The 27,217-nt window shown below is 60.0% G+C and overlaps 8 protein-coding genes across 8 annotated transcripts; 2 read left to right on the forward strand and 6 right to left on the reverse strand.

Annotated features, from left to right (window-relative positions):
• Positions 1 to 38: 38 nt before the first annotated feature.
• Positions 39 to 1,043, reverse strand: BXZ73DRAFT_101492 (ankyrin; the record flags this gene model as incomplete). The annotated part of the gene is made up of 6 exons (XM_048014924.1): positions 39 to 91; positions 166 to 287; positions 472 to 577; positions 787 to 800; positions 857 to 950; positions 1,019 to 1,043. 6 exons carry the CDS (start codon positions 1,041 to 1,043, stop codon positions 39 to 41), a joined length of 414 nt encoding a protein of 137 aa, XP_047877925.1.
• A 365-nt stretch (positions 1,044 to 1,408) lies between these two features.
• On the reverse strand, positions 1,409 to 3,264 carry BXZ73DRAFT_46871 (Choline/ethanolaminephosphotransferase; the record flags this gene model as incomplete). Its single annotated transcript, XM_048019769.1, has 10 exons — positions 1,409 to 1,616; positions 1,671 to 1,985; positions 2,038 to 2,182; positions 2,235 to 2,318; positions 2,373 to 2,490; positions 2,558 to 2,636; positions 2,699 to 2,746; positions 2,817 to 2,935; positions 2,999 to 3,080; positions 3,200 to 3,264. 10 exons carry the CDS (start codon positions 3,262 to 3,264, stop codon positions 1,409 to 1,411), a joined length of 1,263 nt encoding a protein of 420 aa, XP_047877926.1.
• A 345-nt stretch (positions 3,265 to 3,609) lies between these two features.
• Positions 3,610 to 7,135, reverse strand: BXZ73DRAFT_90043 (uncharacterized protein; the record flags this gene model as incomplete). Its single annotated transcript, XM_048025485.1, has 17 exons — positions 3,610 to 3,721; positions 3,864 to 4,354; positions 4,406 to 4,537; positions 4,592 to 4,797; positions 4,849 to 5,076; positions 5,133 to 5,235; positions 5,285 to 5,376; positions 5,491 to 5,599; positions 5,653 to 5,842; positions 5,899 to 5,964; positions 6,016 to 6,216; positions 6,278 to 6,332; positions 6,381 to 6,619; positions 6,675 to 6,714; positions 6,764 to 6,815; positions 6,912 to 6,936; positions 7,020 to 7,135. The coding sequence occupies 17 exons, from the start codon at positions 7,133 to 7,135 to the stop codon at positions 3,610 to 3,612; spliced, it is 2,457 nt and encodes an 818-aa protein (XP_047877927.1).
• Positions 7,136 to 7,782: 647 nt separating this feature from the next.
• On the reverse strand, positions 7,783 to 11,079 carry BXZ73DRAFT_90044 (uncharacterized protein; the record flags this gene model as incomplete). The annotated part of the gene is made up of 14 exons (XM_048025486.1): positions 7,783 to 7,908; positions 7,944 to 8,366; positions 8,425 to 8,556; positions 8,612 to 8,817; positions 8,866 to 9,096; positions 9,148 to 9,256; positions 9,304 to 9,395; positions 9,522 to 9,630; positions 9,684 to 9,882; positions 9,934 to 9,999; positions 10,050 to 10,249; positions 10,364 to 10,425; positions 10,476 to 10,720; positions 11,075 to 11,079. 14 exons carry the CDS (start codon positions 11,077 to 11,079, stop codon positions 7,783 to 7,785), a joined length of 2,205 nt encoding a protein of 734 aa, XP_047877928.1.
• A 998-nt stretch (positions 11,080 to 12,077) lies between these two features.
• On the forward strand, positions 12,078 to 12,686 carry BXZ73DRAFT_47029 (uncharacterized protein; the record flags this gene model as incomplete). The annotated part of the gene is made up of 1 exon (XM_048019794.1): positions 12,078 to 12,686. One exon carries the CDS (start codon positions 12,078 to 12,080, stop codon positions 12,684 to 12,686), a length of 609 nt encoding a protein of 202 aa, XP_047877929.1.
• A 2,888-nt stretch (positions 12,687 to 15,574) lies between these two features.
• BXZ73DRAFT_77617 (uncharacterized protein) lies at positions 15,575 to 16,263 on the reverse strand (the record flags this gene model as incomplete). Its single annotated transcript, XM_048022701.1, has 2 exons — positions 15,575 to 15,648; positions 15,678 to 16,263. The coding sequence occupies 2 exons, from the start codon at positions 16,261 to 16,263 to the stop codon at positions 15,575 to 15,577; spliced, it is 660 nt and encodes a 219-aa protein (XP_047877930.1).
• A 1,034-nt stretch (positions 16,264 to 17,297) lies between these two features.
• Positions 17,298 to 21,756, reverse strand: BXZ73DRAFT_101497 (heme peroxidase; the record flags this gene model as incomplete). The annotated part of the gene is made up of 22 exons (XM_048014925.1): positions 17,298 to 17,387; positions 17,449 to 17,562; positions 17,620 to 17,723; positions 17,780 to 17,911; positions 17,968 to 18,112; positions 18,172 to 18,298; positions 18,351 to 18,436; positions 18,487 to 18,691; positions 18,754 to 18,989; positions 19,054 to 19,169; positions 19,236 to 19,265; positions 19,326 to 19,416; positions 19,497 to 19,564; positions 19,641 to 20,064; positions 20,124 to 20,204; positions 20,261 to 20,357; positions 20,415 to 20,536; positions 20,594 to 20,878; positions 20,931 to 21,302; positions 21,361 to 21,423; positions 21,473 to 21,670; positions 21,730 to 21,756. The coding sequence occupies 22 exons, from the start codon at positions 21,754 to 21,756 to the stop codon at positions 17,298 to 17,300; spliced, it is 3,213 nt and encodes a 1,070-aa protein (XP_047877931.1).
• Positions 21,757 to 22,564: 808 nt separating this feature from the next.
• On the forward strand, positions 22,565 to 26,338 carry BXZ73DRAFT_101498 (uncharacterized protein; the record flags this gene model as incomplete). The annotated part of the gene is made up of 10 exons (XM_048014926.1): positions 22,565 to 22,608; positions 23,487 to 23,742; positions 23,799 to 23,858; positions 23,934 to 24,051; positions 24,119 to 24,201; positions 24,252 to 24,346; positions 24,555 to 24,997; positions 25,050 to 25,298; positions 25,400 to 26,126; positions 26,176 to 26,338. 10 exons carry the CDS (start codon positions 22,565 to 22,567, stop codon positions 26,336 to 26,338), a joined length of 2,238 nt encoding a protein of 745 aa, XP_047877932.1.
• Between the last annotated feature and the right edge of the window lie 879 nt (positions 26,339 to 27,217).

Consider the following 27,217-nt stretch of genomic DNA (forward strand, 5'->3'; position numbering starts at 1 on the left):
GCGTCTACGTTGCAGCGTGGTGCGGTGCGTACAATAAGTTACTCGTCGTCCGAACCGGACCCAGAGCCTTGCTCGTCGTCGTCGTCGTCATCTGCAGGAGAACGAGAACGGAAGCCCGTCAGCGGGTCTCGTCGAGAAGAGACCACATCGCCGGGAAAGACGCACCGTCCGCGACGTCCCCGCGGTCCATGCTCGCCTGCGCTTGCGTCTTGCGGACGAGCTTGTGAACGGCCTCGTCGGACGGGTCGACGAGGTCCAGCACCGTCTCGCCGTTCTTGTCCTTGATCCTGTCGGGCGGTCAGCGCCCGCGTCCCGCATGCGCTCGTCTTCCTCTCAACCTCCGTGCACACGGCAATTCGGGAACGGGAACGGGAAGGGAGTAGAGAAAAGAGATGAAGCGCGAACCACAGAGGAAGAGCGGAAAAGGAAGAGGAGAAAAGGGGATGGGGGAGGAGGGGCCGCTAAACGCACCGAGTGTCCGCGCCGGCGTCGAGCAGGCTCTCGACGACGGCCACCCGCAGGTCCTCGTCCTCTATCCGGAGCGCGAGGTGCAGCGGGGTCGCTTCTCGAGCCGGTTCTGCGGGTCGACGTCGCACCCGTCCCGCTCGAGCAGGTGCTCGAGCACGTCCAGGTACCCGTTCTGCGCGCTGCCGGGAGAGGCTCGGGGTGAGGAGCACGGGTTCGCGCACGGGGCGCACTCACGCGTAGTGCAGGGCTGGGGGGCGCGTCGGACATGGTGAGCGTGAGGATGAGGAGAGAGGGGAGGGGGGAGGGGGAGGTGCGCACCGGTGTTCCCGAGCCTGGTCGGGCGGGGAGGGATCAGCGAAGGCTGCCGGGGAGCGCACGGACGACGCACCCGTCTTGGGCGTTGATGTCAAAGTTGCCCTCCTCGAAGACCTCGAGGAGCATGTCCTCGTTGTCTGACCGGGCCGCGGCGAGCAGCCTCTCGTCTGCGGGGTGGGGGAGGTGAGCATGGGCGCGGACGAGCGCGATGGGCGATCAGGGCGGCCGGGCTTACTGTTGCTGGCGCCTTCAGAGGCCATGTTGTGGGACGCGAGACGAGGAGGGAGAGGAGTGTGGAGGTGCGGAGGGTAAGGCCTTAAGGCTTGAGGAGACGAGGTGGCAGAAGAGCTGAGACGGGCACGGGCCCCAAGGCCATCCGCCGCGATCGCTGCACGCGGATATGGAGGCGATTAGCACCCGTGAGAACGGACTTGGTCCCATCCGCCCGAGCGAGGTGAAGCCAAAAAGATAGAGTATATTCTAGAGGTGGTACTAGTACTATGTAGTGGTATCCCATCGTACTTTTGTCCGCGCTCGTCAGTGTAGTCGTCCGAGGCCAGGTCTGTTCGTCAGCGGTCGTCAGTCGTGTGTTTACTCGTCAGTCTATCCCTCTCCCGTCTCCTCCTCACTGCTTCTTCCCGTTCACCTCCGACGCGGCAACCCACTCCCCCGACTTGTCCTTCTTGCGAACCGTGAAGCACGCGATACCGAGGTAGTTCGTGATGTCGTTGATCACGAGGTAGCAGAACCGAGCGTAGGACAAGAACGTCACCGCGAGCGTCACGTAGACGAAGATCGCGGTGCGCTGCATGTTGTATTGGATGATGGGCGGGCTGCGAAAACATCATAAATAAGTCAAACACAATAATGGCACCGCAAGGACGCACCGGTTGATAAGCAATGGCAAGTTCGCGTCCACCGCGCCTGCGATGCTCCACAACCACATCGCGTCCCACCACGGGAAGGACTGCTTCGTCACATGCGCGAGGATAATGCGCGAGACTTGATGCGCGAATTGAAGGCCCCAGCAGCACAGGAATGGCACGAAGAGAGCGGAGTACAGGATCCGCGACTCGGTGAGCTTGGGTGAGCTGAGCCAGAAGAGCTCGATCGCGACAGAGATGGGGAAGGGGAGGAGATACAAGAGAGGCGTGACGGGGTTCAGCTTGGAACCTATCCGCGCCTTGAAGACGTTGTAGGAGCTGTGGTCGTTTTAGATAGAAACCAAATGCACGGATGAGACAGAATGCGCACCTATTGACAATATTGACGGACGTTACAACGCATCCGAAGACCATGCAAACGTCGTTGAGTCCCATTCTAGGAATGTATTGGAGCACAACGGGGTATCTCTCTAGTCGCGTGAAGGTGAGGAAATCTTGGTCCCAGAAGCCAGTGCCTGGACATCTACATGAATGAGAAGTATGAGAACCCCGCTGGATTGTACATACCCATGCATCCAGTGACAACGTATATTGCGACAATGACAAGAATACCCTCCACTGGCCCGGAGAAGTGGCCCAGGTAGAGTTGGCCTGACCATGCCTCCCTTTAGAATATTCGCATGGAGATGATACAAACTGACGTACCAGTGTGGTACTCTTCCCATGTAGTCAGGTAGAAGTTCGCAAGCGTCGCGATCTGGGAAGACACGGTCCACCACGACCTGCCCAGGTTCAACGCACGCGTACAGAGGATGACCTCAAGCTGGACCCACAGCCGTCTCAGCTCCAGCAGCCCGCACGCGTACAATCCTCAGCAGAAACAGACGCACCGTCGTGTTCAGCGCATCGCACCCATGATCGAACATCTCTCCCAGCGGCCCCGCCATCCCCGTGCGCCGCGCCTGCTTCCTGCAACCCGCACGCGTGAGCACCCGCGTGCGTGCGCAAAAACACGCGCGCGGAACACGCACCCGTCGATCGCATCCAGGCTCTGGTACATGAACAGGCCCGCGGCCCACCTGCACGCAGACGTCCGCAGCGATAAGCCCGTGCGCTTCCAGCCAGCAGGGCGCGGAGACGGCGACGTACGTGAAGTAGACCCACTGCGGGGGACCCTCGGCGCCTTCCTTGTCGGTGAGGAACTTGGGGTCGAAGTAGAGGAGCGTCGCGAAGTTGGTCAGGACGAGGCAGAGGCCCGTGAGCGTGATCTGCAGTACACCGCGCGGCATCAGCATTCTGAGGACCGGACGAGACCCAGGCTCGAGACGCACGGTGTTGGGCGCGACGGAGGTCGGCCAGAGGGTGACGAACCAGGTCCAGAACGGGTTGAGGACATAGCGCGAGACGAGCGACCTGGGCGAGAGGAAAGAGCAGGTGGACGTGACGGCGCTGGTCAGCGAGTGCAGTGACGGCTGCCCACGGCCCCGAGCCCCGAGCCCGCGGGGCGCGGGGAGCGGGTGGAGTGCACGCACTTGTCGACGCCCTTGTAGGCGTACTTGCGGAGGTTCTCGAGCGCGTGGGAGGGGATGTAGCCCATCTTCGCCCAGGCGGCCTCTGCTCGTGTATGGGCGGAAGAGTCGGAGGGGGAGGTCGCAAATCGATGCGGGGCCACCGCGCGGTCTTGTAAACTCTGGTGGGCTCGCGCTACGTCACACGCGCACGTGCGTCCGTCGGCCTCTGCAACGTCGACATCATGACGAGCCTCGTTCGAACCTTCGCCAGACGGTCTAGAGCATACGCACGTAACGAGCCATTACATCTATAGCAAGATGGACTATAGCGTACACACACAAGGACTTCTAGAATACACGAGAACACATTCGCTTCGCCACCCCCTCGAGACTCGCAGAAACGAACGAACGAAAGCCGACCCACCCCCAACTCAGAATCCGAGCTGCTCAACGAACGCCTGCCACGTCGCATCCAGCACCGGGGCCCGTTTCCGTTCAGCGCGAACCCATTCGACACCGCCGGCTGCCCCATCTGCGCCGCCCCTGGAGCCGCGCCCTGCTCGTTCATCCACACCTCCGGACTCGATGCCTGCCCCGCGCTGCTCGGTGTGGCCGTCGAAGGGCTCTGCCCGTTCGCGTTCGCGCTCGCGCCCGCCCCACCCCTCGCTCCCGGCGGGCGGGGAACGTGCTGGCGCCCGCCCCGAAGTCGAAGTCGGGGAAGAGCGAGAGGTCGGAGGTCGAGGGGTCGAACGTGTCCGAGCCGAAGTCGAGCGCGAACGCGGCGGAGCCGATCCCGTGCAAGTCGTCCGCCCCGAGCGTCGACACGTCGAACGCGCGCATGTCCTGCATGATCGTCGGGTGAATCATGTCGGGCTGGACGAGGGGCGCCTCGGGCGCCGCGGTCCCGTTGGTGCTCGCGGCCGCGTTGCGCGCCGCTTTTGCGTTCTCGGCGACCTGCCGCATCACCCGAAGCCGCTCGGTTTCTACTCGGTAGCGCTCTGAGTTTCCGCACCCGCCGAACTCGTCGTCGTCGTCGCCGTCGGAGCGGTTGGGACAAATGAGGTGGGTCTTGCCGCCTAGTCGGTCGAGTTCATTGTCCATCCGCACGGACTCTTCAGACGCGCTAACCTTGTTGAAGGCGTCGTGCGCTTGCTTGCGCATCCTTCGTACCACGTCCTGATAGAGGATGAGACGAACACCAAGAAAAGGGAAGGACGAAGTACTTACGACATTGTTCGACGCGATCTGACTGCGGTTCCCTGCTTCCTCGAACAGTTCCGTGAGCCGGTCGAGCTCGGCGAGTGAAGATTTCGCCAGATTCGTCGACGGGGCACGAATCACAAGCAAGCACATCACGATCTTTTTCAGAGAGGTCAATGCTTGATGTTCTACATACATGATCAGAGCACTTACGGCTGCTGCCAGACTGTACGACCACACCAGACCAATGCGTCCAGCGATGCCGGGGACCAATTTGTACGAGCACTTGGCGATAGCAATGATACGCCACGCGGAGCGGTAGATAGCCATCACGGAAGGCCCATAACGGTGCTTGAGCGGGTCGAGCGGCATGTCGTTCACCGCTTGAGAGAAGTATGCACGGTGCAGGTTGAGCAGCGCTGTAGGCAGCGGTGAGCGTCATTCCTAAGGAAGAGAACACATATACTCACTAGTCTCCTTCAACAGGGTTCCTACCAACCTCTGCAACGTTGGGACTTCAGCGTCCTTGATAGGCATGTCCATTGACTGGTATGTGACCCGCAGTGCTTCGGGCACCGGGAAGTCGCGGACTCTTCTGTCGAGGTCCATGACTGTGGCGTAGTTGGGGGCCTTCGCGCCGAAAGCAGTGTTCATGATCGAATAAAGTAGCTTCGTGTATTGCCATTGCCAAACGTGGACTACAGCGAAGCCGCCATTAGTATTTACCGTTGCTGACATTTAGAAACGGACTCACACACTCCTCCCGGGCCCTCTGCGCAAACATGGTCACAGTCCCGAGGGACCTCACAATCAACGAACGCCAAGTTGATTGTAGGGGGCCGGCCAAACCCGAAGCTCTGTGAAAGAATCAGCTATAGGTGCGTATGTTTAGGTCGAAGCACCCACAAGCCAAGTGTCCTGGAAGAAAAGCTGCCAGAAGACATGGTTACGCTGGTTGCGGATATCATCGCTTAACCGCCATCGGTCGCTGTTCATGTCTGCAATACGTATCAGGGTCCGCTTCGTAACGTCGTTTGGACAGCGTTCCACTCACGCAGCCCGATCTGTAAATGATGGTGAGTTACAACAAAATCACTAGTGGTTCTTTAGACGTACGCTGTGGCCAAGCTTCACCGCTTGGCCGATCTGCATCCACGCCTTGTGCGACTGCGTATGCGCTGGCTCGCAGTCGCTCATTTCTAGATATTGCGCCATGTAGATCTGTGTCACTCTGTCAAATCATGCCAACACTGAGCAAACTGATGAACGCGCACCATGGTTTGGATGGAAATCAAGGTGGTATCGTGTGCTGGGGGTGCGAACCTCAAGGCGAGGCGCGCAAGGAGATAATACTCGTGCGCCTCTGCAGCGTATGGCGGCCGGTCCAGGTCGAAGAGTGTGCCCAGAGCAAAAATCATCCACATAAGCGCCAACTGGTGCGTGGTCGCTATGTTACATTTGTGCCTGCATATAGGGTGAGATTCCACGTCGAGCAGAGAAAAATACCTCTTTGCACGCACTTCCATGTTTGATATGCAAGCGAGACGATATCATCGAAGATGTACTGCCGAGGAAGCGGGTACCACCTTAGTAACAGGGTTCAGCATGAAATACAAATTGACCGTGTTGGAACTTACAAGAATGCTCCAAACTCGAGGAACTTCTCACACATAGCGCATGCTTGTGACAGCGGAGGTAGGAGGCCAAGAAGTTCCATACCGAGTTCCAGGCTTTGGCACTGAACATCGAGCTCCTTGTTGGCTTCGTCTATGAGCTCTTTGGTGAGTCGAGGAGAGAAGGCCCGCCCGCGGTCACTCGCTCTGGGCATGGATGAGATACTGATAGCTCGAAGCCTCAGCAAACGCGCAAGTCTGTGAATGTGAGATACGCACCTCTGACCGGGACGTTTGCCCGAAGAATCGCGTCTCGCCCCGTGGGCCAAGGGTAAGAGTACCTGTACACAATGAGAACCCGCCCGAAGCTGACGAAGCCAACCACGTACCGAAAGCATCGAGAACATCCGCCTCCTCACTCGTCAGGGAAGGCCCGTCGACATTCGAATTCGACGAGTCCGGCGGGGTCGCCGCCGAGGTGTTCACCGCAGACGCGTCGATGAGCAGCGGGTGCGGTTCGTCGGAGATGGCGGCGTGGATCGTGCGCAAGGCGTTCTCTAGCTGGGATGAGCGGGTCGAGAGTTCCGCGATCTTCTTCTTGAGATCTTCAACGTCGGCGACCGCTTGTCTGCGCTCAGAGTCAGCCACGGATCCGAAGGCCGGGATATACGAGGACGACGCACCGAGTGCCCTTGCCGCCGGTGATGAGGAGCCTACATGCGCCTCCGCCCTCAGACACGACGCCAATCGGGGCGCATACGCTGGTGCTCACCGTCCGGACATAGCGCGGCGCACCCTCTCTTCGTGCACGTTTCGCACGGAACCTGGAGCCCCGCCCGTCCACATCAGCACTGAAGCCCACGGTGCCCCACAGTCCGCGAAGGCGCAAAGCCCCACGGTGCGCGCGCGAGGGAACGCACCTTCCGGTCGCAGCGCAGCTTCAACCTTTCTCCAGCCACGGTCCGCGGTTAGCCACGGCGCGGGGCGCGAGGAGCAAGCGAGGGGGGGGGGGGGGCGGGGGCACGTACCTCCGGCACTCTGCGCACGAGACGGGCACTCGCCCTGGCCGCTTGCGCTGCTTGGCCGGGACGTCAGGGCTCCCCGCCGACTCTGGTGAGTCTTTGTCGGTGCGGTCGGGGGGCATACTCCGTGAGGTTGGCGTCCGAGCTCAGAGTTGTGGGTGAGGGTCTGGGAGTGAAAGGCCGAGCCGGGGTAGAGGGGGCGTTCGGATGGTCGAGGTGCGGATGAAGGACCAGAGGGCTCGAGAGTCGAGAGGCTTGGTCAGCGAGTGTTGCGTGTCGCTCCTGCAGCCGCCCATGATCGCTGAAGATCCCATCTGCAGTTCTCGATCGGCCCAAAGCAGTGCTACAAGGTCCAGTTCGCAGTTCGCAGTCAAAGTGCGCCGGGCAAAGACAGTTCACATCACCGGGGGTTTCGTCGGCGACGTAGTATAACGGTTCAGAGCACACTCCGGTTGCCGTCGTAAAGGTACATGGGACGTAACCCAATCTACGACCGTTGTTACAGACAAAACATAGAACAAAACACGGTGGGAACCTGGTGATGTTTCGTACACACTCCATGACTTCTTCACATGGCGTCGAGCACCGACGTGCGGTCTGAAGAGACCCCGCCAAGAGACAAACACCGACCACGTCTAGTGATTGTCAGCCCAAATGAGAGCCAACCAAAGCGGAGAAAGACACACCTCGCCCTTCTCCAGCATCTCCCGGGCGCATTGGTCGTCCTTGATCCCTTCGCGTGCCCCCTTCGTCAAACTCTCGAGTTCGTTCACAGCCCAAGCCCGTCGACGAGCGACTGCCAGTTCGCATCCACCTCTGCCGCATTGGGCAAAGAGTCGTTCGCCGCCCCCGCGGCGCTGTTCAGGAACCCATTGATCCAGTCAAAGTCCCCCGTCTGCCGGCCCCCGTCCCCGAGGTGCTCGGCGTCACCCCCGCGGTCGCCCCCGTGCCCGTAGCGCCCATCCCCGCGCCCATCGACGCGTCCATGAACGCAAAGTTGAAGTCTGCCGCCGACCCCGGAGCAAACGCCTGGGTCTGCGCCGACAAGTGGTCCTCCGCGGGCGGCGGGGGCTCCTGCGCGACGACAGTCTGGAGGACGCCGTTCGGGTTCGAGCCGGCCTCGAAGACGGACGGGAGGAACATGGCCTTCTCCGGATCGAGGACCATGGTTGCGTACAATGCGTTCTGGCCGCGGAACGAGTGCGCGCACGTTGCGATGCGCTCACCGATCGTCTGGATCAATTGTGTCTTCCCCCCGAGCCGGTCGAGCTCCGCGTTCACCTTCGCCGCGTCCTCGGGCGAGAGGTTGTTGATCGCGGCGTGCGATTGTGAACGCAGCTTGCGGAGGACGTGCTGTAGACCCGGTGTTTCAGGAGGGTGAGAAGGTTAGGAAAAGGGATTCGAAACGTACAATGTTGTTGAGCGCGATTTGACTCGTGCTGGCGGCGTCCTCGAAGAGGGCGCAAAGCTTGTCGAGTTCGGCGAGCGCCGAGGTCGCGAGCGCCGAGGTGGGCGCGCGGGTGATGATGAGCGATAGAATTATCTACGCCGCAGAGAATGTGAGAAATGAAAAATAGATAACAAGAAGCGGCACTCACCGCGCACGCGAGAGTGTTCGACCAGTGCAGACTCAAGCGCGCCGTCAAGCCCGGCGCGACCTTGTATGCCTGCTCCACCGCATTGATGATCCTCCATGCCGAGCGGTAGATCACCATCACCGACGCCCCGTACTTGTGCCGCAGCGGGTCTTCAGGCGCATCCTTGAGCGCCTGCGAGAGGTACGGCCGATGAAGGTTCATATGGGCTGCGCGACGTTTATCTCTCAGGTCAACACACAAAGGAAGGAGCGTACTCATTTCCTTCATCAACGTAACTCCCATAACTTGCATCGTCCGCGTCACTTGATCGTTCTGGCCGGCGACGGTTGCAGGCTGAGCAGGTTCGGTGAGACAAGGCGGGTCGGGGAAGTCCCGCACACGCTTGTCAAGCTCCATGATCTTTGAGTAAGTAGGTGATTTGGCCGCAAACGCCTCGGTCGTGATAATGGCCATCAGCTTGGTGAATTGCCAGGTCCAAACGTGGTCTGCAATTGAAATGAATAACGGACTCTGCCATAAGAGAGGGGTGCACGCACATCCTGTTGACCAGCGAGACCCGTCCACGGCGGTCACCTCTTCAGGCTGAGGGATCTCGCAGTCCACGAAGGTTAGCGAGATGCTCGGTGGCCGGCCGAAACCGAAACTCTAAGAGTATGTTAAACTTCGCCATAGAAGCACTACGTAGAACGAACCAGCCATGAGTCAAGCGCGAACATCTGCCAGAACACTCGGCCGCGGCGTGCCGCTGCGTTGTCGTCAAGGCGCCACTTGCAACTTGACACGTCTGGGTGAAGTGTGAGATCTGTGCAGTTCGGCGATAAAGATGCAGGTGTGTCAACGCACGCAGTCCAATCTGGAAAGCAAATCGAAGTGCGTTAGGAGGAGTGGAATGGTGGTATAGACGTGGAACCTACACTCAGACCCATCGAAACCGCACGACGGTTCTCCATCCAAGCTTTATGCGAGCCTGTATGCGCTGCCTCGCAATCGCTCATTTCAAGGTATTGTGCCATGTATAGCTGTAATGATGAATCAACTCCAGATTCGCAGAAGAGTGTTATGAAAAACTTACCAGCGTTTGAATGGCGGGCAACGTCGTATCGTAGGCCGGCGGCGCCCATCGCAAGCAGATGCGAGCGAACAAGAGGTATTCGTGAGCCTCGCTGCAGTAAGGAGGCATGTTAAGGTCAAAGAGCGTGGCAAGCGCAAAGATCATAAAGAGGAGCGCCATCGCGTGTTTGCGTGAGACATGGCAGTAGTCGTCTCCCGGTCTACAGAAAATATGAGTGCATGTCGTGAGCGACAGCCACCCGCAAACGCACTTAGGTTGTTGATAAATCGCAGAAACGATTTCCGTGTACACGTACTCCCTGGGTAGAGGGTACCACCTGGCCGAGGATCATTATCGAGTAGGGGAGAGATGAGCATTAACACTCACAGGAATTTCGAACATTCAAAGTAAATCTCGCAGAGGCGCAATGCCTCCTCCATGGGTGGAATGCATGAGAGCACCTCCTCGCCCACAGTCATACTGGTGCAGAATACATCGAGTTCTTTACAAGCCTCTTCGACGGTGATTCGTGTTACTCGAGGCAATTTGATGTTGATGTCCACAAACGGCTTCAGCCTTTCAGGAGCCTGGGCAGGCTGTGAGCATACGGTCATGATTTCCAGAGTAAACGTTATACATGAATCAGGTACTAGACCAGATATTAGCCGAGGAAACTCAGAGTGATAAGAAGGACAACGTACCTCCGTGCGCGAAGTCTGACCGAAAAACCGAGCCTCACCACGATTTCCGAGGGTGAGGGTACCTGCAGAAACAAATCAGCAGACATCGGCGTCAAAATTGGATGGGACAAACCGAAGGCGTCGATTACGTCCTCTTCATCTTGTGACTGAGCTGCGGAGGGTGACGATGACGAATTGCTGTCACCAGCGGTCGTCCCCGGTCCGGTTGGAGAATCTGCTGTGGTCTGTGCAGCCGAATACCTGTCGATGAGAAGAGGATGAGGCTTGTTGGAGACCTGAGCCTGGGCGATCGCGAGGGCAGCCTCCAATTGATTGACTTTTTCCCTCAGCTCTTCAACCTCAGCGGCAGCTTTGAGCCTAAGAACCGGGCTCAGTAGTGTTCGTGCGTGCAGAAAGCTCTGAACGTACTTTGGGCCTTTGGTGGTGGGCAGCGAGCCTATGCACGGAGGTGGTCAGCGGACGGAAGCCGGATGGATACGGGCGGAGAAGAATGACAGACCATCGGGGCAAAGAGCAGCACAGCCCCTTTTGGTGCAAGACTCGCATGGAACCTGTTGGCACAGGCAGGGTGCTTAGTACACTTGGGCCCATACACGCGATCCGCGGTGGTGGGTGCTCACCTGGCGATCGCATCGCAGCTTGAGGCTGGAGGCGAGAGTCAGAGCGGCGATCCCTGCTCGGATATCAGTGGGAAAGGGGCTACGTACCGACGACATTCAGCGCAGGAGACGGGGACGCGGCCTGGCTTGCGACGCTGCTTGTCGGTGGCAGCGGCGGCGACGGACGAGGAGGCGGCCGAGGAGTCTTTGTCGGCCGCTTGGTTGTTACGGACTGGAGCCATCTGAGAGTCCTCGGGAAACGCCACGGCCTGGAGGCTGCTTAAAAGACGACAGTGCGACGCGTGGCATATTTGATCTCAGACTATGCGTGGGAGCACCAGAGGCGCCCGTATCCGCACGACGCTGACGCGGCCCCTGGCAACCCCACATTGGCGTTCCGATGTGCGAAGTCCGCCCTGCTGCTCGGCGTGCATTCGTAAGCAGAAAAACCACTCCCAGGCCTATGTAGCAATGACTGCTCGGGTATATGGACTAGGTATGTGGGTTTGGCTCCTAAATTTCGGTGGTGACTGGGTGTCTGATCTCAGCTTTGCCAGGGTTCACAAGCGCATAAGGCGCCATCGAAATGAGTAGCTACATAGTAACAAAATGGGACTCAATGCAAACTCGAGTGTGAGCTGTGCTCGACTCCTGAGACTACCCCGGAGCCTTACCGGCGCCGCAACCCGGTTTGCAAACTACCTCGCAAAAGTAGCGTTGCTGCATTCGATCTCAGGGCGACTCCTATGCGGCTCTCCATCTGCAGAATACAACAGAATGCACGGGAAATCTGTGAATTGGCGCATCCAGCAGAGGGTAGAAGGCGAGGTAACACCGCCCTTCGGTCGAACTTTCGCGAAAGAACTGACTGACTGACCATACTCGGCCAACAGGGATTTTGGTCCCCACATGCGAGAGTGGAGAACCGATAAACGTTTCGCATGTCTCATTTCCAGGCCTCACGGCAATGCAGAGTGTAGGATCGATTGCAGGACGGCCGATCCATGGCCTTATCACGAAGACGAGAGGACGTTCCGAAATGTTTGCCCTTAGCGCGGAAGTGCGTTCAAAATGCGGGTGTCCTACAGGGTCGTTAGCCTGCTCCCCTCTCCCACATGCTGCCGCCATTGTCCTTCGGTGCTATCCTCTTTGCTCTGCTCCTTGCGGCATCACCTCCGACTGCTACCGCAGTGAATCATACCATCGACGACACTTTTGGCGATTCATCAACAGGCTTTCGGCCTCAATACGCTCCTGGCTTCCAGTGGTCTATAGGGGGTCCCATTTGTACCAACTGTCTTCCCACTTCGTTCGATCTCGACCCCAAACAGCTCTTCAATGGGACCTATCACTTGGCACTCTCTCAGAATGTCACTCTCACGCTCAACTTCACCGGGACGGCGATCTACGTTTACAACGTACTCGTCAACTCCATCGCCAACTCTCCCAACTTTAGTACGACCACCAACCTGACATTCGCTCTCGATGGCGTCCGTTCTACCGCATCCACGAGTTTCGTTCATGCCCAGACCAACCTCAACTCCAACATCACATACAACGCACTCGTGTACTCCACCGCCAGTCTGCCCTACGCAAACCACTCTCTCGTCATGACCAACATCGGCCCGCTCTGCTTCTTCGATTATGCCATCTACACCACACAAAACGCGTCCGCGTTGCCCAATGCGAGTACTCTCCCGCGGGTCAGCCCTCACCTGCGCTGACGCGCTCCGTTCTGTCGACAGTCGACTTCCTCCCCTCTCGTCGCAGACGCCGCCTCTAGCGGGAGCCACAACGGCGTCCCCCTCGTAGCCATCGTCGGCGCCGCGGTAGGGGGAGCGCTCCTCCTCGCGCTCCTCGCGCTCCTTTTTACTTGCCTCCGCCTCCGCCGTCGCGCCGCCGACGCACGCGCCATGGCCGCCGCCGCTGAGATGCGCGAGCGCGCGTCTGGCAACGCCGTCCCCATCCTCCCCGAGGCATACCCCTCCCGCCACCCCTCGCGCACGCCGTCCAGAGCGATGACGAACCCCGAGGCGCACCGCAGTGCGCTCTCCCTCCACACCCAGCGCACCGCGTGCTCGAGCGCCGCCGCGAGCGCGACCAAGGTCAGCGTGAGCGCGCGGGCGAGCCCCGCGCCCTCGTACGGTGCGCACCACCGCCACGCGGACCGCTCCCTGCGGCGGCTCGTCGGCGCGCACGACGCGTACGCGATCGCGTCCGCGCCCGCGTCGCCCACGCAGCGGTACTACGGTTCCCCGCTCGGGCCGCTCTCGCCCGCGGCGTCCCGGCTCGACTTCCGCTCGATCTACTCGACCGCGTCGCCCACGGGCTCGGGCACGGACCTCAAGATCTTTGACTACTTCGGGATCCCGAACATCGCCGTCGCGGCGGCGGCGATGACGGACTCGACCACGGCGTCGTTCCCCGAGCAGCTAATAACCGGGGCACCTACGACGACTACGACGACGTTGACAACGACCACAACGACGACGACCACCACCACCACAGCAACCCCGGTGGTGCCCCGGAGCTCGCGAGCGTGGGCACCCCCAGCGTGTACTCGGGCACACACTTGGAGCACGCGCCGCTCCCGCCGCCGCTCTCGCGACAGCGCTCGGTGGCTTCGAGCACGACGCGGCACGCGGAGACGTCAGCGGTCTTGTGCAGCAGATGGCGCTCATGCAGCAGCACGTCGCGGAGGTAGAGGAAAAAGTCGCCGCCGCGGTCGCCGCTGTGGGACAACACGACTCGCCGGCGGAGAGGCTGGAGAAGAAGGGCGACGTGGTTGGAGTGGCGGGGGAGGAGGAGAGGCCGGAGGGAAATGCGGCGGGGGAGGAGGACCAAGATCTGCTGGAGCAGAGGCCGAAGAAGAAGGTAGCCGCGGCGGTGAAAGACCAAGACCCGCTTGAGCAGAGTGTGGAGGAGAACGGCGCCGTAGCTGCGACGGCGGAGGAGGGGCACAATCCGCCGGCGGAGCAGAGTCATGAGGAGGTTGGAGCGACGGAGGAGCAGAGGCCGGATGAGAAGGTTGCCGCGGCGGCGGTGGATCAAGGCCTCCTGGAGCAGAGGGAGAACGGCGCCGCAGTCGCGGCAGCGGTGAAGGAGCATAACCCGCCGGCGGAACAGAGGCAGGAGGAGGAGGTTGGAGCGGTGGAGGAGCATGACCGGCCGGAGCAGAGGGTGGAGGGGAAGGGCTCCGCAGCCGTGGCGGCGGTGGAGGAACACAACCCGCCGGCGGAGCAGAGGCATAAGGAGGGTGTAGGAGCGGCCGAGGAGCATGACCGGCCGGAACAGAGTCTGGAGGAGAATAACGCTGCACCGGTCGCAGCTACGGAGGAGCAAGACTTGAAGGAGCGGCGGGTGGAGGAGAAGGGTGATGTGGCCGTCGCGGCGGTGGAGGAGTACAACCCACCGGTGGTGCATAGGCAGGAGAAGAAGGTCGAGGAGGATGCAGCAGCGGCGCGATCGCGGGACTGATCCCCGCGCGGCTATAAGCCACGTCCCTTGTCCCTCGATACCGGTTTTTTTTTTCATATTATGCATCTGCATCATGTATGGTCTCGTCCGCACCGTCACGCTAAATACAGGAGCCGCTCGTTGTACCACGCCTGCCAGAGCGAGGCCTACAAGATTTTCGAGACACTATCATCGGAGTTTGACCAACATTCTGAAGGGTGTCGAATGAGAGGCATTTATCTGTGATGGGGAGGTTGTCAAAGATTTTTTCATCTCAGTGTCTCAAATAAAGCTCCATTGGCCTTCCTTCTCCGCTCCGTGTATGGCAATGCACTGCGCCTCAGATGGCGTCCGTGCGGTGGAACGTCAAATGCAGAAGACTGAGGAAAGCGGCATTAGAAACCAGACGAGCAAAAGAGCGTCGAGTATACATACATCATGATGCCCTGGGCCGCGCTTAAGTCCGGCTGTACGGAGGCAAGCTCTCGTCGTCGTCTTCCATCCTTCGTGGTTGCAGTGCTAGCCGCACCAAGGGCGACATCGTGTTGCCCTGTTGTGCTCGCGCCGTTGATGCATGCTCGCCGCCTGCCGTGGCCCGCTGGGACTCCGCTGTCCTGATATCTTCTGCTTCTCCGTCGCGCCCGCGATCTTGGAAGGCAAGTTTGGATATGCCACGTCGCGGCCCTTGCGACGCCTCGACAGGTTCAGGAGTTTGGAGCGCTTCGGAAGGCACTCCGACGGTGGCAGAGGCAGTGGCACTCATCGTACCGAGTGAGCGCAGCCACCAGCGGCCGTCATGGGCTCGAGTCGGCGCACAGCTAGTGATGGACTGTCGTTCGAAAGGGAGGTTGCGATGGGGGGCGGAGTCTTCCTCCTGGAGCGCAGCAAAACACTCAGAAGGTACCCCACGAGAAGAGCGCCAATGGTGCCGCCGGCCACGATGCCTGCGATCTGAGCCTTGGGAAAAGACACTTTCCCGACCGGCCCGGAGGAGGGTGAGGGTGATGGCGAGGTGGTGGAAGGTGTTTTTTGAAACGACGAGACGGAAGGCGATATCATGGGAATGGGAGATGTGATGATGGACGTACTAGTCCTGTCTGCGGTTGTGCTGAGAACGGACTCGGAGACTGTGCTGGTGTGATCCGGGAGTTTGATCCTACTTGAAATATTCGTCGAGCTCGTTAGGGTGCCATTTGGGCCATTCGACGTGGTCGACGTGGTCGTCATTGACTTCATAGAGGGGGGTTTATTCACGGGACCGTCTGAGCCGTCGTCGACTGTGTAGATGGCATGATCGAAGAGTATGAGTGAAAACGTCGTCGTGTCCGCCTGCATGACGAGTGTGTGTGGCTGGTGGGGGAGTCCAGACTTGGAGAAGACGGGAACGTTGTACAGAACTGAAGGCCCCTCAGAGTCCGGTTCGTGCAAGTACGAGCCTGCGAGCGCGCCGTCGAGGAAGAAGTCGACGCTGGTGTTCGTGTTCGTCTGCTCGACGCCGGCGTTGGCGATGAGGTTGAAGACGACGACCGCGGTACCGTTGAACGTCAGCGTGACCGCGCACGGTGATCCGTATCCCGATAAGTAGGTAGCGTCATGCCATGTCCCGTGGAATGCCTGGCTTGCCTGGACTTCTCCCTGTGGATATGCGATGGATCTGACACCGCATCCGGTGCACGTGGATCCTTGGGTCCACAAGCCCGTGTCGGGGCTATATACTGGTTTTGCTCCGGTGATGTCGTCTCCGAACTCGTCGTCGATAGTAACGTTGACTTGTCGACTAGAAACACGGAGGAAGAAGGAGGCGAGAAGAGTATATGCGGAGACACGGAATTCCCATGGTGTCATCATGGAAGGTAGCAGGATCCCTGACAACGCAAAGAGACGAACGTCGACACCCTTAAGTATAAGTACTGGCTGCCCAGGGTTGAGTGCCGAGATTGCCGGGTGACAGATCCTTGACGAGACGATGTGCGCACTTTGCAGCATGATAGGATCGACGCCGTGCAGTGCATCTGCTGTGTGCCATAAGATTGGCAGGAGTAATGAATGTAGGTATCACGGTCTCACCTCATTTTATCGTGTTGCAAACAGGCTTTCTACCTTGTTTCCACCGCAGTTGACCAGGGCACTAGTCATTGCTGTCAAGGGGATTCTGTTGTTCTGTTTTGAACATTGGAACTATTTCATGGTGCGATACAAGAGGCGATGCTTCGGAGCGAGGTGCGGTTACCTCGTCGTATCTATCGAACATCCAGGTTGGTTGCGATCGAGCCGGGTAACCGTGTGTCACGGGTCGGGCCGGCTCCGTCTGCCAATGCATCGGCCCTAGCGGGAGGCGACAAATCCCGACAAGTCAGAATCTCCGCATCTCCCACTTCTGCGACTGCGACTTCAGAACTTTGGATTCCATATTTTGGGGAGCGTATCGAGTCGAGTAGTGTCCCGCGAGTCGCCACCAACCTCCCACATCGAGAATCGACGCAGATCGACGCCTACAGAGTACTACTCAGCTGAATTGTAGAGGAGTCGACTGTTTGAGAGTTGCCAACATCTGGGAGGGATGATACATCATCCGCTCGTCGATTCCTCCGATAAGAAATCTCTCATGATACTGGTCCGATGTGAAAGGGTTGTTGTCACGTACATACAAACAGGGGTCTAAAGCTACACAGATAATCCAACAGTACACATGCGCGCCGCTTGACTCTTGAGCAGAAACACGCGCCGCCTCACGCGCCGTACTGACACACGACAGTGTGAGATGGACCGTCGCACACGAAGCGCACTCAGAGACTCGCTCACCTTGACCGACAGCGACGTGGGCCAGTACCGGGCACGCCAACCTCGTCCGTGTACATGTCGTACTTCACCCGAACTTTTCATCGTGATGCGGTTGATCTGGCCCATCTTCCCGGGGAGCGCTGCATGTTGGGGATCTGGAAGACGGCCTTGACCATCTCGAGCACGAACTGTCCATCGCTGTGAGCACTCGACGGGACGGTGTGGAGAAGAGGGGGGGGGGGGACGTACCTCCTCGCCGGCAGCGGTGCCCAGGCAAGCGTAGTAGCTCGCCTCTTGCATGGTCGTGTACGACGCCGCGGGGCGTGAGGGGTTGACGGTCAGAGGCTCGGGGAAGTCCTTCGGCTGTACGACGCTCTGGTCAGAGAGCTACTCCAGCGCAGGTGGAAAACATGATCTCACGTTGACGAGGGCAGTCGCCATATCGAGGACGTACATCTGCTTCGGCTGCTTCGCCGGAGCGTCAGCTTGCTCCCGAAGCACGGCCGCGAACTGGGGCGCGAGACCTGTTGAGGGACGGTATCAGTGAAGATGCCTCGGTGAGAGCGAACGGTGGACGCACGCTGGGCTTCCCGAACGTAACCGCGCAGGCGCCCGCGGCTCGCGGCGTCCTTTGCGTTCGCAAGCTTGATGACCTCGGCGCGCTCCTTGGAGTGCGCGTCGTCGAGGTAGAAGTCGACAATCCGTGCCACGGCTAGATACAGTGTGTATGAGTCACTGCGCACGCGAATGAAAATACGATGTACACACTCTTAGCAAGACCCTTGGCAGACGAGACCGCGAAACCGAGGATGTCAGAGACGATCTCCTTGTGAGACGCCTTCGAGGTCGCGATGAGCTTCAGGAAGTCGTGCGACGGCTCGTGCGACGGGAAGAAGAAGTTCGTGATCGTGGCCTGTGCGCACATAGTCAGCCTCCCGCATTCACGAAGCCTGATAAAAGAGATTGGCGCACAATGCCGAGGTGCGGAGCGGCGTCGTCCAGGCTCTTCTCGATGAACTGGGTCAGGACCTGAGCAAGGTGGGACGCGCGCCTGCTCGTAGACCAGCTGTTCTCGGGCGTGACGTTGAGATAGACCGCACTAGGAGAGGTCAGCACGAGCATCCAGTGTACATGCTCTGTCGAGGACGAACTTGAAGACCAAGTCAATCGCGTCGGTGACCTCCTGCGGCGTGAGCAGGCCGTCGGGCCGCTGCGCCGTCTTGAGAGAGATGCCAAGCTACAGAACGGATTCAGACCCTGCCGTCATCAGAAAGGGAGACGACGCACGATGTACTCCGACACCCAGTGGACCGGCGCGAGGTTGACGACGTTCCCGATTACGTCGAGCCGCTTGCCCGGGACGCCGTCGAGCACGTACGAGTGCGCCTTGACAAGCTCCTGCACCTTGCTCCCGAACCAACTGGCGTGTGCCGCGACCGCGTCCGAATTCGGGAACAGCCCCTGCGTCAGCGCCTTCTGGCGGGCTTCGGGGCTGCGCGCGCGCAGACAACGTCAGCGTCCGGGGTATGAGTAGAAATAGGGGCAAATACGCACACGTTCGCGACCACGGAGAACTCGCACGCAGTCGTCTTGAACACGCCGCTCTCGTACGTGGCGTACTTCTTCCGGTCGTGTAGAGTCGCCGCGATGTCCGTGAGGGTGTTCACGATCTTTGCGGGCGGGAGCGCGACTGGGCGCGCGACGTCGTAAGATGGCAGAACTTTAAGCTTCGTCAGGTTCTTCTTCGTCACTTCCGGGGTGAAGAACGGGAAGAGGCCGTAAACGCTGTTCTGCAAAGAGATTCAATGGATCAGATCCTAACCAAGAGCCAGCGCGTGGAAGCGGGAGTCTCACTGCCGGGTAGTGCCGAGGGAGGTGACGGAAAAGCAGCCGTGGGACCGCGGCACCGAACGCGCCGTTATTGGGGTCGCGCGCGCAGTCTTGGAAGCCCCACGCAGTGAGGTTGTACGCTGCCAGACAGATGTCAAATGTCAGCGCACGGGACCAATCCTCCTGGTCGCCACGAGAAGACGTACGGGTGTAGTCCGTGGTGTAGAAGCGGTCACCTGAATGGAAAGGCAGCGTTCAGCGCGCGCGCGTCCGGAGCACGGCAATAGCACGCTCACCGCGAACAAGCGCGATGGCGTCGCTCAGGATGGCGCGGGTCATCGTGTAACCGGCGCAAAGACCCTGGGCAGGACCAAGGGGCATGATTTGCTACAAATCCCGGGTGTCGCGGCACAGTGAGTAATGGGGTCTGACAGCTGAGGCGCGAGCAGAACGCATGCCCGGTGTACCACCTCGGCCTGCAACCCGGGGTAGAGCTCCAGGTTGTCGATGTGCCATACAGTTGACGCGCAGTGTTCTGCAAATGCCCGCGAAGACCGCCGCCACATCAGCACATCTTGCCTCCGTGGGCGGCGCAAATCAAGCGGGCGCACGCACCGCGATCTCCGGGTCCGAGTTCCACTCTTCGAAACTCTCGAACCGTTTCAGCTTCAAGAACTCACGGAACTCGTTCATCGTGCAGACGCCCCACTTGCGCGCCTGCGTCATCCCGAGCACCTCGACGAGGCGCAGCACGGGCGGCGAGCCGCGCGCGCCGTACGAACCCGCCATCTTGTCCGTCGCATCGTGTAGGACGCCTGCGAGCGCGTCGTCGTCGAAACGGCCGTCGGGGCCGCGGGTGAGGTTCGCGAACGTGCGCTTACGTGGGTCGGTTTCGACGGTCATGAACGTGGTGAAAACACCGGATATGAAGTCCTCGAGCGTGAGATCTGCGATCTGCTTGCCGGAGCCTTTGAAGGCATTGGTGAAGATGTCTTCCGTCCACTTGATGTCTTTCTCCGCGATGGTCGGATGCCACTGTGGCGCGGAAGACACAGGTCAGCCCAGGATGTCAATTCAAATTTGGAAGGACATACGCGATACAAGACGTTGAACTCGACGGAGCACTGGTTTCCTTCTCCACGGCCAACAGGCAAGCCGTTCGAGTCGGTGATTGGCTGCAATTGCGTCATGCTTAGTGCGCGTAGCGATCCTCGAGTTGAAATAAGCTCACGTCGAACGGGTTCATGCTCCAACTACAACCGTCCCGTCCGAGACCGAGGAATCCGGCCACATAGTCGCCGAAGATCATCGCCATGAAGTTCCCGCAGCTTGTGATAGGATGCATTAGCGTTCGAAGTGCAACAGCCGTCTTTTCTAGTGCTTACTTGACAAGACGCGCCGTCTGGAAGATTTCTTCATCTTGGATAGCACGCTTGCCCGCATCTTCGGGAGGCGGGTTTGTCCAGCGTCCACACTCGTTGAGCTGGAGGAGCATGTCCGCAATGTACTAAAAGCAAGTGCGTCAACGGGAAATCCGCGCGTCCAACAAGGCAGATGTGCCCACGTTATGGTTACGGCTGAAGAGAACGAGAAGCGCCGTGGCAGCAGGAGGGATGAAGACCAATCGGGTCTCCGCGAACGCATCGGGATACAGCAGTCCCTTGCCCTGCGCTTTGTCGCGAACGCTGTCCTGTTCGGTCTGGTTGATACCGTAGAGGACGGACAGGTCAAGGTACGACGTCGTGTTGTTCTTTGTCATATCACTAGGATGGGTCCTGAAAAGTTGGTGCGTGACCAGGGAAGCGAACGCAAACGTCATGGAAGAGTTTCCTCCGGGGTGGGGAGTGAACTATATGCCAATGTTCAGTCGACAGACGGGACGCTTGCAATGACCAGCCTACCTTGCGAGCCTTGAGCAACGAATCAAATACATCCTCAGGAGAGGGAAGCGAGGCTGGAGGAACGGGGTACTTGTTTTGCACAGAGCGGGCATAAGGCGTACCCGCCTTGCCGAGGTTGGGCAGATCGGGACTGTTGCCGGTACCGTCTGCGCTGCGGAATGTGTATGGCAACCGTGGGGTAGCTGCTATACCACTGGCCGCAGCGGGACGTGCAGGGGGCTGCTCGGCTCCCGCAGGGTAATCTGTGCCTACGTATGTGACGGGCGGGTGAGGAATTGTGGTGTATAGCTGGGTGATGACCACATCGTTCAATTTCTTGGAAACATCGGTGCCCTGGGGTAGGTGGCAGAGGATTGAGAGCATATTGCAAAACTGCACATGTTGATGCACGTCAGATCGCTGACTCTGCACAGGACCGAAGAGCGCTTACGAGATTCTTGCGGTCATCGAGGCTGTCCCCGTTGAGAGCACCATCAATGAACGCGGCGTACGTCTGTGAGGACAAGGTCAGAAGATGACCACAGACGAGCGCGTGCACCGACCTCGGGTTTGAGCGCCTCTTTGAGAAGCGGGGCGGCTTGCTTGAGCGAATCGCTGATGTTGTGTGTGACGCGGTAAAGGTCGGAGTGAGGATCCTGGGGAGCGGTGGCACCAGTGACAGGTCGGACTTGGTCGTCGTAACGGCCATCGAGGGCAACGGGGAGAGGGCGGTCGGAAAGAAACTGGACATCGGCAAGAGTCTGTGGGCAAAGCAGTCAAGATCGCGTGCAGGGCTGTGAAGATGGCGGGAAGCGCGCACCACGACGTCCTGCAAGTCGAGGGCCATGTTGTGTGCAGAGTGCTCGAGAAGGTGAGTGTGGGTGTGTCTGGGAGGGAGGTGTGGGGCGGCGGAGGAAGACAAGTGGCTGATATAGCGGCGAGCGGACGGTGGCCTGGCCGAATCTCGAGCGAGATGGAGTGAAGTGCGCCGGGGATTGCAAGCTCCGCGTGCGTCCTGGCCGGCGCCCCAGCAAAGTTAATTCAGATCAGAGGCGAGATCTGAGCAAGGCGCACCCCTGGCGCTATCGCCGCCCCCGCTCGCCCAGCCAGCGTGCTTGTCGGCCTCGCGTGCTTCTCGGGTCCTCGGCGTGCGCCCGGGCGGGCGGGTGGCATACGAGCCGGCCGTGAAGGACGCTGGGAAGGCCCCGGCCGAGAACGCAGGTCGGCGGAGTCGGAGGCGCATCGCAGACAGCCTGGCGAAGAGCGGGGTGTTTGGGGTCGCCTTTGCCTTCACCCACGTCGTCTTCATATGCCGCCGAGGGCGAGGACCGGCTCCGGCGTCCTCGAGGCTTCGTAGCGCACGCTAATTGATGCCAGCACACCGCTGCACAGGGTCTGGCACCGGTTTGGCTCGCATCCATTCCCACCTGCGGGCTGCCACACTGACGGATGGTCAGAGAGCATGAGCGAGAGACTGCGCGATCCAGGACGCACGAGGGATGTGATCAAAGCATGGAACCAATCCCGCCGCCCGCGTCTCCCAGGTCCGACCACATTCGGACATCCATCACCCGATTCGATCTCTCCTCCTTTGCATGAGTAGTGACTCCAAGGACTGCGTATACTCCGAGCATCAGACGGAACAACAGGCCAAGATGCCCGCGACTGTCCACGGCGACTCGAACAAGCAGAGCTCAAAGTGAATGGAGCACATGATTGGCTTCGAACTCCGAACTTGCGGCACTTGGGACCCTCACCGTTATTACTTACCTCTCTCATAGGACCACATCTTAAGCTTTAACCCTTTGGCTCAAGCACGCCCATGTTTCAACACTGTGCAATTCCCTGCCCTGTGCAAATAAGAACTGGTCTTTGTTGACAGAGCTCCATCTCTGGGATCACCCTCCTGTCCATCGTCATCGCCCTCGTGGCAACGTCTCACTCAAACTACTGTTCGACGTTCGGCTGTGGCCACCCCTGCTCCACCTCAATGTCTATTCTAAGCGATGGGCGGTTTCGTAGCCTCGTGCCCCTCAAACGTGCCGAGAATGCAGTGGCAAACGTGCAGTGCTAATCCTATGAAGAAGTCGATGTTCGGCGGAGTCTTGTGGTGTGCATCTGACTCGTCTCTTCCGTCTATGCTCGGAGTTGGTGGTCCCGGAGGACGAACACGCCGGTACACGTGCTACAAGTCCTCCTTGTGTATTCTCAGCCTGTGGCTTGGCTTCTGCTCCCTTCATGCGGATTTCCCTCTATCGGTATAAGATGTCCTCACTCGTCGGCTCTTTTCCGGTTCTTTATCCACCATCCAACCACTTTCTTCGTCGCTGTACCTCTGCATTGCACGTTCTCGTCCACTCAGTCAACTCCAAGCTTGGAGCACGGATCACAGCTCCGGCATCGCTTGGCTTCCTCCGGCTCGGGCGCATCACAGCTTCTCACATATCGTGATGACGCTTGCCCTTATGCGTGCGCTTCTCTCCAGGCTGCTTATATTGATACCCCGCGTCCTTGTCCCCATCTGCCACGCGTTCACGACTCTTCACGACCCGACAAGGCTCCTGCGCACCTTCGCAGCCCTACGATCCAACATGCCTCCCCGTTGCGAAACCCGCCCTACCCCGCCAACCTCCACTACACCCCGGCGTCTCCTCGAGCGTCGTCGGAGTCCCGGCGCACGCCATCTCCACATATCCGTCCAGGTACTCCCTCTAGCATCCACTCCTCTTCCAGCGAGTGCGGCGACAACGACATCATACCCCCGTACCATCCCCTTGCTCCTCGAACGCTCGTGCTCTGTTTCGATGGAACAGGGGATCAGTTTGATTCCGATGTGAGTACCACTTGTATGCGTGTACTTCGGCCGTACTCATGCTTTTGGTTTCTCAGAACTCCAACGTTGTCAAGTTCTTCAGCCTCCTGAAACGAGATGATCGGCGGGAGCAAATGGTTACTACCAGGTGCATAAATTCATCCCCTCTCTGTACGATCGCGATCGTAACCTGTGCCTGCCTCGTGCCGCAGACTGGCATTGGGACCTACACCAACCTACAGATGGTCACATCCATCGGGGCCTCTGTTGCCAAGACCCTTGACGAGGCTATTGCGTGGAACCTCGAGTCGCACGTCATGGAGGCTACGAGTTCTGATGCAAAACTGTGCGTTCATGTCTCTTTCTCTTGCGTACTCCGTCCAATGTCCACGCGCAGACGAAGCCGGCGACAAGATCTGCCTGTTCGGTTTCTCCCGCGGCGCGTACACCGCTCGCGCCCTCGCAGGCATGCTGCACAAGGTCGGCCTCCTCCCGGCCCACAACCGCCAGCAAATCCCGTTCGCGTACAGATGTACTCGCGCACGGACGAGGTCGGCTGGCAGCAGAGCACCGCGTTCAAGAAGGCGTTCTCCGTCGACGTCTCCATCGAGTTCATCGGGGTTTGGTGAGTCCGTCCTTCCGCTCGCCCGTTGTCCACCGCCCCGCCGCCCGAGTGTTTCGTCCGGCCCACTGTGGTCTCGCCGTGGTGCGAATCGGACAGACTGCCGCCGGGGGTCCGCACCATCCTGGCGCGGACGCGCCTCGGGCTTTTTTTGGCGTGACGCTCCACGAGCGTTTCGTTCTTCGCGGGCTAACCGGGCTCATGTCGGCAGGGACACCGTCTCGTCCGTGGGCCTCATCCCGCACCGGCTGCCGTTCACGACGTCGAACACGGCGATCCGCACCTTCCGCCACGCGCTCTCGCTCGACGAGCGCCGCGCGAAGTTCAAGGCGAACCACTGGAACCGCCCGACGGAGTGGGAGGCCCGCCTGGGCACGCACCCGGGCGAGATGCCGCGGCCGGTCGCGCGCGGGAGCGTCGCGCTCCGCAAGCAGTCGCACGCGCGGACGACGAGCGAGGGCGGGAAGAAGGGACGCGCGATGTCGCCCAAGCGGATCGCGGACGCGCTGAAGATCGTGACCGGGTTCGGAAAGGGGGACAAGGAGGAGAAGGCGGGCTCGCCCGTCGTCGCCAAGGCGAAGCTGTTGAAACGGAGTCCCCGGACGGCGTTCGCGCCTCCGTCGTCGCCGAGGTCGAGAGCGACAAGGAGAAGCGGTGTGTCGATCGAGAAGGAGCCTCCGTCGGACATCGGAGGTCGCGGAAGTAGCGGCCATCGTCGAAGACGCTGCTGGGGCTGCTGCGAAGGCGGCGAGGCGGTGCGGACGTGTCGAGAGGGGCGGAGGCCGCAGCACAGACGGGCAGCAAGTTGTGGTCGGGAGCGCGAGAGCCGTGAGCACGTTCGCGCGCAAGCCGACGAGGAAGCGGATGACGGAGGAGGAAGAGACGTTCGACCGCACGGCGCTCCTCGCCGGGGAAACAGACGTGAAGGAGGTGTGGTTCGCGGGATGCCACGCCGGTAGGTCTTCCCTTCCTCGCATGATTCCCCTCGCATGTTTCTTTCCACGTTTCTTAGCTTCTCGACGACCCTGTGCTGATCACTTCGGGCCCCCATTCCAGACGTCGGCGGAGGATCCGTCTCTGACACCGAGCGCCACTCGCTCGCGCGCATCCCGCTGCGTTGGATGGTGCGCGAGTGCTTCCGCACGCACACCGGCATCCGCTTCCATGCCGAGCTCCTCAAGGACATCGGCCTCGATCCTGCCGCCTTGTGGCCCACCGCGACAATGCCACTTGAGTTCGGCCCTGGCCTTGCGCACGCACCCCAGCTGCCCCCATTGATTCCCGCTCCGGGTATAGCACTGGAACCGGCGACCCCGCCCGAGAGGCCGCGCGAACACGTGGAGGAGCTCGAGCAGAGGGTGCTGCTCGCGATGCGCGCAAACGCCCACGGGCCATCGCCGTACCCGACGTCGCACCAGGTCTCGCATCGCATCCGCACACGCCCCCGCACCACGCGCTGCACCACTGCCAAACGAACCCCTGCCCCCCCAGCGACGGTCACGGCACGGAGAAGTCAGAGTCGGGGCACATGCGCACGTCTCGGTCTCGACGCAGCGCACGCTCGTCAACACACACCGGTGGCCCCCGAGCGGCTTCCACGGCGGCAAGCCATGGACGACGCGGACACCGACCTCGTTGTGAACGAAGTTGAGGAGGAGCGCCGGGACGCGATGTGCCAGCTCTACGACCAGCTCGCGCTCAAGTGGTTCTGGTGGGTGCTGGAGATCATGCCGCTGCAGCAGCGCATGCAGCGCAAGAACGCGACATGGAAGAAGTTCCGGACGTGAGTCTTCGGCTCCTCCTACTCATAAATGCTGACGAGCGGCATGTAGGTTCAACATGGGTCGCGGACGTGCAGTCCCGCTGGACCTGGAACGGCCGTACGCCTACGTTCATAGGAGCGTCAAGCATCGCATGGAGGCCGCCAACCTCAAGGGCGGCCCTTACAAGCCCAAGGCCAGCTTCGGCGACGTGAAGATGGTTTTCGTCGACTGAGCAGGTCGCGCCATTAGCACCTGATCGTTCTCATTATACTGGAGCGCGGCATTTGTCCGCGCCTCCAGCTTTCTTGCTATCGCTTTAATGACTCACGTTTCGGATGGATGTATTCTTATTGTGTATTCGTTCTAGACTACGACTCTTTCTTGACCGTAAACCGATAGCAGTAATGATCATAATGATTCACCCACCGGGCCCACCCCGAGCGCGCATTCTGCGCACAAGACTGCATGCTGGGACCCCGGCTGACCGCGACCTTCGGTGGATGCCGATGGAGCCTATCCCAGGTCCGCTCGAACGGGGAAGCCGCGTCGTTTCGCCCATGCACACCACGGCCGATGTTCTCGGGCGCTGGCGCTCCGACCTCCTCGACATCATCCGCCCAGGCCGCCACGCTGTCGACACGAAAGCGCACCTTCTTCGCACCAGCTGTTCCATCGACTGCCGTCCAATAAAACGCGCGCGCGCTCCGTCACGGTGTACTTACAGAACGGAAAGGCCTTGCCAAGCACGGCGTTGTGTGGTACGGGCGCCCGGCCATTCCAAGAAGTCCAAGCACGATTCGCGAAGGCCTGACACGCCGCCGTGGTCGCGCCCGAGCAGCCCAGGCACAGCGCGGGCTTGTTAGTCCCATGGCATTGTGTCCTGCAGGGCTTGATTTGCAATTTCGCGCGCGCGCGCATCGAGAGTTAGCACCTTGTCATGTATGTCAGCGCCCCCAGCGCCGACACGGACGGGGTTTCAACTTGGTTTGAACGGCCTGGGATTTGCAGTCAATTGGTGCCTGCCGATCTGCATCGTTGCCCCGCGTGAGGCCGTGAGAGCTTGAGACGTGAGCTTGAGCGTGCCTGTGCGGCGATGGGATGGGCCCGAAGA

Source organism: Epithele typhae (genome assembly GCF_022376455.1).
Source record: "Epithele typhae strain CBS 203.58 chromosome Unknown BXZ73scaffold_24, whole genome shotgun sequence".
NCBI classification, from domain to species: Eukaryota; Fungi; Basidiomycota; class Agaricomycetes; order Polyporales; family Epitheliaceae; genus Epithele; species Epithele typhae.